At 31.4% G+C, this 10,528-nt stretch overlaps 1 protein-coding gene across 2 annotated transcripts; it reads left to right on the top strand.

Moving 5' to 3' along the window:
* Nucleotides 1-315: 315 nt before the first annotated feature.
* Nucleotides 316-9,746, top strand: LOC140056920 (bactericidal permeability-increasing protein-like). Of its 2 annotated transcripts, XM_072102444.1 has the most exons (16): nucleotides 316-477; nucleotides 2,445-2,556; nucleotides 2,726-2,857; nucleotides 2,974-3,050; nucleotides 3,470-3,563; nucleotides 3,856-3,922; nucleotides 4,039-4,102; nucleotides 4,276-4,373; nucleotides 4,761-4,922; nucleotides 6,289-6,342; nucleotides 6,511-6,651; nucleotides 6,927-6,997; nucleotides 7,452-7,488; nucleotides 8,545-8,614; nucleotides 8,964-9,055; nucleotides 9,363-9,746. In XM_072102444.1, the coding sequence occupies exons 1-16, from the start codon at nucleotides 363-365 to the stop codon at nucleotides 9,480-9,482; spliced, it is 1,506 nt and encodes a 501-aa protein (XP_071958545.1). In that variant the 5' UTR covers nucleotides 316-362; the 3' UTR covers nucleotides 9,483-9,746. The 2 variants fall into 2 exon arrangements, with proteins under 2 accessions (XP_071958545.1, XP_071958546.1); XM_072102445.1 differs by lacking the exons at nucleotides 8,545-8,614; nucleotides 8,964-9,055; nucleotides 9,363-9,746 and adding an exon at nucleotides 8,237-8,297.
* Nucleotides 9,747-10,528: the final 782 nt, after the last annotated feature.

Here is a 10,528-nt window from a genome sequence, read left to right on the forward strand (position 1 = left end):
GCAAATTCATCCAGCGTGTGAATGCTACAATTCCTTGAAAGCCATATGCATGATTAAATAAATCAATATACTGATGCACTGTACTGTGTTGCTTTTGTGAATTTCAAAAGCTTCTCTGGTGCAGAGGCATCTTTGGGATAACAAAGTGGCAATCAAAACAAAAAGGGGTGCAAATTTTCTGTGAATTCAATTATTGTCTATTTTCTATCCTAATTCATTCATGTATGCAAAACAAACATCTCCTTATTCAGGCACCATATAAAAACCGAGTTGATCTGCACAATCACACAGAACAACTTTGGGGTAGACCAGTCAACATTATTCTCATTGATCCTTGGTTCAAGAAATAAACTCTGGTGGAAATGGATCGCCTGTGGATGGTTGGAGTACTCGCTGTGGTGTTTAGCAGCATAGTGATGGTAGAAAGTACAAATCCTGGTCTAAAGATAAAAGTAACTAAAAATGGACTAAAATATGGTAAGGTGTGGTTTATTTATTTTAAAGTAATGAGGTCTAAACATAATCATGAGTAGCGGATACATAATCTATTTTTGCTACTGTGTGTATTTCTACATCGCTGAATGTACGTACGGTACGCAAATAATTTACTTGTTAATTTTTTTTTTTTTTTCCATTTTCATAAACAATTTATTAAGTCAGACTTTTAATAGTTTTTTTAGCTGATATTCGATATATTAAAAGTACTCGGTGCTAGGTGATCATTTAGAATAAAATTATCACCTATTGTTATTGTATGAAATCTTTATTATTGTTTTTCTTATTTATTTGATTCTGTACAGATTTTGTGTGTCAATTATCTCAAAAAGTTAAATGTCAATAATCACAACAATTTCAAAATATATTTAGTTAGTTTTTCAACCTGATCACTCATCCGTGACGTCATTTATACGCCATTTTGTGAAATCACATTATCAATAATATCTCCATAATTCATTATCACATATTAGTGAAATTCACTACACGTAAACTTCAGGTGAAGGGTAAAAATATTAGCAAATAAAAACGCACGCGCAGGTAAGGTCACGCGCGTGAAATCGCGCGTTAAAAATTTAAAAAGCTCAAAATTAAGTTTTGATCAATTTAGAGCATGAATTAGGCCATTTGCGTGTTTCAAAAAATTACTGCTCAAAAAAAAATTTGTGCGCGCGCGATACTTAAAAGGCGTAAAAAATACCATTTTCAGTCAGTTTCGACTTAAAATAACTATAACTAAATAGCTATACGAGCAGGTTAATGACAAAATGCGCAAATTAATTGCATCAAAGTGCTGAAAATGGTGAAAAATAAGGCATTTTTAAAATGAAAATAATTCTTTAAAATGCAAGATGACCCCCAATTTTTTTTTAACTTATTCTGGAAGTCATTGAGTTGTAGATATGAATTCATGTACACATTTTACATACGTATCTTTCGTCACATTCGTCATATTTTTATCACATTCAATAGAACGCATCTCTGTTATTTTGTGCCAAATTTCGCTCAAATTTTAGTATGTGATTGCTCAATTAATTTTCTTTCTCATGACTTGCCACTATTTTTTTTTGATGACTTCATCACGCGTAAAAACTTGAATAACGTAGGTCGTTTAATTTCACCTTCGCCGTAAATTTGAATATCTTACAGCTCTTCGGAATTCAAGGTTACCTTGATGATTATAATTTATTATGAAAGCTGATGAAATGTAGATATGAATTCATATCAAAAACAAGCCTATCGGATGTTGTGACGTTAACATATGGCCAGTTGAAGTTAAAAAGTAGTTTTTTTTTACAAATTTCAAAGAGCGCACACAGCGCTTCTCCTACGTGCTAAATTCTCTTCCAATTCTTATATTTATTTGCTCAATTAATTATCTTTCGAAATTGTCATCTTCGAGTTTATTTTGATAATTCCATCATACCAAAAAATTAGAACATGATGTGTGTCCCGTAATTTCGCCTATGTTACACTGTATATAGATATACATTATATACTGTACATATTGTGTATGGCATATAATAGGCACAACTCAGCACTATAAGCGTATAATAGGATGGCATACATCAACATTTTCTGATCGTATGTTAACGTACGTGCATGTAAAAAAAAAATATTTCAGTAAAATGATGAAAATGATCACCTATAATTCGTCAAAGTGACGAATTAAATTCTATAGTTTTATTATTTGTTTGTGTATAGTGTCGTTTAAAAAACACACATGCTTTAATCTTTGCAACTGTTAAAATATACAGTAGGTTAGCATCTGTTAATAAAATTCTATGACCATAACTTCAAAGCCAACCTTTTTCACTAATAAAACTTTACAAAAGTATGCTTCATGTCAAGGGTCAATTTTCTGTAACATACAAGTCACATAATGCAGATCTACTATTATGAATTTCAAGTTTGAATTGTTATTAAAATACCATATCTTTAACTTTTAGTTAGCGAAATTGGAGTAGAATTACTGAATAAGACCCTCACTGATATCCAGATTCCAGGTACTTCTGGCAGTGTGCATTTTGATAACATAGGTGGTATGAATTACAACATAAAGTAAGTATGTACAGGTACACAATTGTAGTGTTGTACTAGCATAGAAAAACATTTTTCTGTTTAAAAAAAAACTTGAATTTAAATAAAAAGTATAAATTACTATAACCTGAAAGTTGACTTAACAATACCACCATTGCTGGCACATGTAACAGTATTTGTGACTTTATAGTTTGAAGATAACCAATTTTGATCTGCCAGGCGCTACCATCAGTACTGTATCAGACACTGGATTGAAGGCTAGCATTTCTAATGTTAAAATTGGAGTTCATGCAGACTGGAGTTTGAATCAGCATTTTGGTTTGTAAGTAATGGTATATATGGCATTGAGAATTATTGTTTGTTGTTGGCACGGTGATTTACTATGCCCATTGAGAAGGTAACATTATCTCTCTTTATTTCTATCATTCTATTTCTTAGAATTCATATCCGTGATGGCGGTTCTGATAACGTGACAGCCTCATTCAATTTAACACTATCTCTTGTTATTAAAGTTGGTAAGAACCTTTATGAACAGAATTGATAGTTAAAGTGATAGTGAGGATAATGATGTTGGTATGATGATGATGATGACAATTATCTGTTGATAATGATGAAAATTATCCGATGATGATGATCCAGATGGTCTAGGCTGCCTCAGTGTCCTTCTTTCATATCATAAGCTGTGCTTTGGAAATTCATTTTTTTTATGGTTACGATATAAAAGGGACCGACAATGGTATGCATGACATCAACAATAATAATAGGAAGTTTTCACTTTGCAACAGCCAACAACCTAGGAACCAGCTAGATGTTAAACGATGTGTCAATGGTATTCACCTGGACCTAGAAACCACAAAACTTTGTTGAGGTGGAGGGTGCACAATGAATTGACATGACTTTATGATTTAATTACTACCATGTGTCATGTTTTTAGGCAACAAGGGAGGTCAATTTGCAATTTCTACTTCTGGAAGTCAATGTGTGTACAACCTTGAGTCATTAGATGTAGATGTAAACAGGGAATTTGTGTGAGTATAACCATGATGAACTAGATATCAAATTTGAAAACGTAATTGATTGGGAGTGCCTTTCTGAGCAAGGTACAGTATACCAACTGGCGGCGGAACATGAGGGAAGAACTTATAGACACTATGCAGTAGTTGTATTTAACGAGCAACAAAAGAATAACGCCAAATAGACAGTGAAAAAAAAAAGATTTAACATGAATTTTGTGTTATTATTAAGTTAATATAGATTTCGAATGAACTTAAAAGTTTAAAACATTAATAATTAGATTAAAATATTATTATTTATTTTCAGTTCATCACACACGTTTTTTGAAGGTCCTACTTTTGTTGATGAAATTCAAAAGTACTATACTAAGCAGGTATAGTCAATAACTATTAATTTAAAAATTTTAGTACATACTACTGTATAACTAGGGATGACCATACCACAACAATTAATTAAATGTACAAAATTATTTTTATTAATTGGTTTTAGGTGTGTGATCAAATCATTAATGCAGTGAATGGACCTCTAGCTGAACGAGTTGCAGATATAAAATGTAAATTATATTTCTAAAAATGTCATATTAAGTACAGCAAATACCCCACACCATACTTTAATCAACAAATTTGATTGGAAAAATAGCTCAACATGTATCCATGTAATAACCAGTCTAGCCTATGAACCTATAATTTCTTTTTTTAAATCTTTTCTTTTATCTTTCTATTTCAGTGGTACACACACGTAACATTCCTGTGCATGGTTCTGTAGATTATTCTCTTGTGTCAGCTCCTGAGTTTTCCGAAGGAGGTTTCCAAAGTTTCCATATGGTAAAAATGAAATTACTTATTTATATAACATGCTTCTCTGTGAAATAAATATAATTTCTTTACATCACAGATAAACATAAGGCGTAGGCCGGTTGCTGCGAAAATTGTAAATGAACCAGCCCACTATATGGTTGGGGCTGAGTTAAGAAAATGTTGAAAGATACAGCTGCTAGATGCCCGGAAATTGCACTTATACATTGATATATGAAACAATATTATAAGTATACAGGACCAGACCACCATTGTTAGAAAATTTGGAAAAATAGAGTTGCTAGGTCCCCGGAAATTGGACATACACTTTGAAAATGTCAGGACCTTTTTGCCTTTTGGCTACGACCATGAATTGAACATAATTAATATTTAATTTATTCCTTATATTATTTTTAGGGAAACTGTGAAAGATGGGCTATACAACCACCTCCAGCTTTTCCAGCCCACACTGAAACATCTCGAATGCTGTATCTTTGGCTAGGAAAGGGTACCTTAGAGTTAGCAGTGTTTGGTTCTTACAAAGAACAAGTTCAGGAATACAACATGACTAATGACGTGGTAATGCTGACATTTATGTACTAAACAACAACGATATTGAATGCTTTAAAAGAAGGTTTGATGTGATATTTAAGTAGTTGCTCAATAATTTAACCCCAAACACAATCTGCTTGTATCATTTGGGCAAAATATATTGATGATTCGCAGTAGGCAGATAGATCAGTCTATTGTACGAAATGTTTTTTTAAAAATCTTATGCTATTTTTTCATATATGCCAACTCCCCGTATTTTAGACACATCTCCCGGCCTAACATCGTGCTTCTGGTTTCACACATTTTCTTCCAGATTATAAAGATAACTGAATTGTTATGTATATGTGTTGTTTTCCGCATTAAATATTATTATACAATTATTATAATGAATTTTATGAGTGTAATGGTACAAATAATGGCATGAGGTGAATGATAAAAGGTTATATATCAACGAAGCAAAGCCAAGTTGATATTTAACCTTTTATCATTCACCAAATACCATTATTTGTACCATTACACGAATATAAATAATTCATTAGTTGTTTTATCTAACATCTAAATAGATTCCTGTCATTTGAATCAAATAAAAGGTAGCCCTAACCAAATGCCTACATTGATTCACATTGATTAAAACAGTAACATTTGGTTTTTAATAATATTGTAATGTATTAAATGTTATATGTATATGTTTCATGGTTTTTCACAAGCGCCTTGCACTTTAGTGGATATGTGCGTTGTAAATCTTATTATTATTATATGAATTTTACTTTAGTGTTAATTACCGGTATGTCAAACGATCAAACAATCCTAGGCCTAGCAAGGCTAAAAACGCCTAGGCTAGGCCTAGCCTAATACTAACAGGCCTAGGCTAGGCCTAGCTAGTACTAGGTTGGCTGAAAGGCAAAACTTCAACAGGCAATGGAACTCATCTAGGCTAATTATGTTTATTCCAACGATTCCACATCCTGTAGAGATATTCCCATTAATTAATCAAAATCCTACAAACCATCTAAGCTAATTTAAATGTATTTTTGATCTAAATTAGTACAGTAAATATATCTCTCCAGAAATGTACTACTACCATCGCCAAAAACCAGTCATAATAATCAAATCGCGGCAAAAGTACAAAATAGGTGGCGCTGTTGTATTTCAAAAGCAATACAGTATTATTATAAAACAAAATATTTTCCAAACGCGAAAAGATTTTTTTTTCATACACAAAAAAAAGTACTACTGTATTAAACGATCATTTAATAATACGTACTATTGCACGCCATGTGATCCACATTCGTCCAATCAAATGACAGGAATTTATTTAGGTGTTACTGTTTTAAAACTAAATAGCTCACATCCAAGTGAATTTACGATTTCCTTTTTAAACCAATATTCATAGGTTCTGTCTGGATTAAATTCTTCAATGTATTTGTTCAGAAAGCTCTTGCCACAGGTTGGTGTTATAGTGTTTTCGAGGTACTGTACTGTACTTTTATAAAAAATATAATACAAAAAAAATTACTTTTCTCCTTGATTTTTTTTTTTTGTAATTTTAATGATACTTTCAGAGTAATCTATATCCAATATCTAATATAAATATCTATATCTTCATCTTTTTCAGAGTTCTGCCAGACATTATGCGAGTGTCATATTTTTCAAAGTATTAAATCCTCCCACATTTACGTTAACTGCTGGAAGTCTGGAGAGTAGATTTTATGGACATTTCAGTTTTTTTGCTCCCTCCCATTTAAGTTTTGCTGTGGTATGTTTATTTTGATTACTGTATTCTTGTTCTACAGTGGTTCTACTGTTTATAAAATTCTAGATTTGAAATTCTTAATAGAATATCTATTAACTTATGCCTTAATATAATGCCAAGAACCAGTAAGGTCTGTTATGTTTACATTACTTGGATCTAGAAAAGAATATTGTCATGCAAATAATTTTGAATTTCTCCTATTACAATATAGTGTAAACTACAGTACTGTACTGTAGATCTACAGTACTTTAAACTATAATTTTGAATTTCTACTTTAGGTTATGGATCTATCAGTTAATGTGAAAAAGAAAAGGGCAACCACTTTAACGTACAACTTAACACTTGTTAAGTAAGTACAATAACTGTGTCTATTTAGTCTATTTACTGTAGTGTAAATATGTCATAATTAACTAATTAATTAAAAGCAACTCATGTATCTTTCAATCCTATTAATAGCAGTTGTCTTCTTTGACTGTAAATCTCTGAAATTTTCTTTTCTCTAGCTCTGTTGTAAATTTGATCAGTTTAGTGTAACAAAAAAAAACTTTCTTTAAATACTAGTTACAAAGATATAAAATATTTTTACAAACTTTTCGTGATGTTTACACTGGTTTTAGGTACTGTTGTAAAGGGTATATTTCCTTTATTGCAATATTGTAACTTGTACAGTAATAGCACGTATTACAGAGCATACAAATTAGCATAGATACACTGTATATATACTACTGTATATTTTTAAGTGAGTTATACAATTTACCTATAATAGTGGAATACTAATTTTCTATTGATGTATGTTGATATAGTTACAAGTTAAATGATTTCATCTCTCCGAAACCAAATGTAAGTCAATATTAATTGAATACTAACCACTACAACGCCAGTAATTTAATACCATTTCTAATACAATCCCTCACAGTTTCATTCTCAATTACTCCCCCAAACCCCCTCCCTGGTTCAAATGTTGTTTAAAACCTTCTCTCAATTCTGGTTAAATTTCATATCCAACTATCCCATCCATAGTAACCCTCAACCATTGCACCAAGGGATTTTTTGAAATATAGAAAACCTTTCAATATCAAATGTAATGACAAAAAGAGAAATCGACGTTTCGGTACCATCATAGAACCATTTTCAAGATCAAGTGAATACAAAACAATAATAATTATGTGCACTAAGCAGGGAGTTGCAACTCCCTGCACTAAGCACCAAAGTTGGTGACAGGAAATGCTACTGAGGGCTAATTAAGTAATTAGCTCCTCCTATTGAGTTAGATCAACAATTTAGCTTTGATGGAATCCGATTGTTTATTGAGTGTTTATTGAGTGTAGACTCAATTCCATCAAAGCTAAATTGTTTATCTAACTCAAAAGGAGGAGCTAATTACTTAATTAGCCCTCAGTAGCATTTCCTGTCACCAACTTTGGTGATTAGTGCACATAATTATTATTGTTTTGTATTCACTTGATCTTGAAAATGGTTCTATGATGGTACCGAAACGTCGATCTCTCTTTTTGTCATTAAATTTTATATTGAAATTATATATTAAACATCTTTTAATTCATAGAAAACCTTTGCAATATAATTACAGTCAATTTGATACCCCATGCAATAACAAAGAAACATCTTAAGTGGAAAAAGTAGTGGGGCATTTAGACACCATTTTGGCCACTAAAGATGGCAGATAATATTCAAATTTAAGGTAAACATTCCCAGTATAAAATTGTGGTCATTTTGATTACCCCATGTGTAAATGGATACATGCAGTAGGAAGTTTTAGTTCATTCACTTTTCAAAAGCATTAATGTTTTCATTCAGAGTTTCATACTGTACTGTAACATAAGGTTGTGCAAATATTTTTCAGTTTTACGTACAGTAATCAATATTATTATTTCACAGCAAGAAGACATTGATAATGTATATGAGCCGATAAAAGTACTTTTTGGCATACTTAAGTCAAAACTGGATAGTGAGTTTCGTATTTTCATTAAATTCTTATTTAAATTAATGCTATAATAAATGCATGGTTCTCAAAAACTTTGTTTTAAGTATTAAATCAAACAATCCAATGCTTTCATCAATGTCGAAGAGTAGACCATTGAAAAAATTACACTCATATTTTGATACTAAAGTGAATTGGGACACAATGTGATAACTGAAAGTAAACAAAACTAACTAATCTGCAGTAATGGCAGGAATACAGTTACTTACACTGATAAGTGAAATAAATTAATTAAAATAATTATAAATATTATAATAGTTGTCAGATTAAATGAGAATGCATTCTAATTAAAAGGACTGTTGTTTTTTTTTTCTAGAAAAAATGGCAGAGGGCTTTGAAAAACTGGCACAGAGCCTTTTATGTGTTGATGGAGTTGAGCTGGTGAAACCAGAAATCACTATTGAAAAGGTGAGTAGAATAGAATTGTTTGCAGTGAATTTGATATACATTGTTATGATTGTAAAATTCACGGATGTGTTTGGAATTGTTTATAGAGATGAAGAGTTTGAAATGGCTACCAGGCATTGATTTTTTTATACTATGCATCACAGTTTGCAGTGACATTAATATAAATTTGGTTCTGAAATGTTACAAAGAAAGTGTACTGGCTGTCATCTACTGTACTAGGGATGATTTTTTTTTACTATTTACTTCATAATATTATTTGTTGTCATTTAAAATTAAATTATTTATTGATTATTATTCTGTTTTTAAGGATTATATCCTAGTTGGTACAGACATCAAATACAAAGTGCCTCTTGGAAATGAACCTGTCAAGAAAAGTTCTAAAGAAAAAAAGAAAAAAACAAACAATAACCAGAAAGATGAACTTTAAAATCTGTAAACACCGTTTCAGGTTATTATACTGTAGCTCTGTTTCTGTTCCAATGCTGATTGATTTTGAATGGATTGAGTAAACTTATAAAACTAGCTGCTTCCTTAATTACTACTGTACTTTAAATACAAATTCAGATCTAAAAAATATTATTACTTTTAGCAGTGTTCTTTGATAAGTAGAATTATTAAATTTAGCTGAGAAATTATAAATTCCATAGCAATTATTTTAATGGTGAGTTAATTTACCTTCAGGTTTTTTGGGTCTTTTTTTATGTATACAGTACGTACCACTATATTAATTTCATCATTTATCACAATTACATATTAAATTAAAATGTAAAGTACATCTGTGGTACAGAGTGATGATAGTTAATAACATTATTACATAGCCTATGTAAATACGTGAACGTGATTGGTTGAAACTGCATTACATGACTACCGCTGCGAGGATCGTAAATCATGCATTTCCTCGAGTACGATAATAATGTTCGCGTCATTATCGTGCCCCTGTCTTTAAACATATAAAATCCAGTAAATTCTTGAGCATGATGATATTGACTGTGTAATTTTCATGTGGCAACACTCGCGTTTGCCGATAGATAAACAAAAGTCATCTACTGAGACTTGAACTCACTTAGATTATTCCACATCATCACGAGACAACATTTTACACGCTGCTCCACGAAACTTGCTTGAAGAAATTAATCAACTAAACTAATTTAAACTATGCATACATAGTGCCCTCATTTGTTATTCGCCTTCCACCGTTTGTGATATAGTCAATACTTACGGTAGTAACGTGGTATGCGCGGCGCGCTGAACATCCGGTGATTGTGGCTCCTCGAAGAAGACGAATTACTATTTATTCGGCCTACCTGATAATAATAATAATAATATGTAAGCTTATGGATGGAAATTCTTCTGTTAATTTAAACGATCTAGGCCTAAATGAATATTTTATTGCCAAGGAATCATTAATTAGTAATTATCTGTATAATTATTCTTTGCAAGGTACAGTAAGGTCAATGCAACACCTAACTAGGC

The sequence above is a fragment of the Antedon mediterranea genome, chromosome 8 (genome assembly GCF_964355755.1).
Source record: "Antedon mediterranea chromosome 8, ecAntMedi1.1, whole genome shotgun sequence".
Lineage (NCBI taxonomy): Eukaryota > Metazoa > Echinodermata > Crinoidea > Comatulida > Antedonidae > Antedon > Antedon mediterranea.

Excerpts from the sequence above, each read along its gene's own strand:
- LOC140056920 (XM_072102444.1), top strand. The coding sequence starts at position 363 with ATGGATCGCCTGTGGATGGTTGGAGTACTCGCTGTGGTGTTTAGCAGC. Across the intron at positions 3,564-3,855 it reads GATGTAAACAGGGAATTTGT|TTCATCACACACGTTTTTTG; the intron begins GTGAGTATAACC and ends ATTTATTTTCAG. Across the intron at positions 4,103-4,275 it reads ACGAGTTGCAGATATAAAAT|TGGTACACACACGTAACATT; the intron begins GTAAATTATATT and ends TTTCTATTTCAG.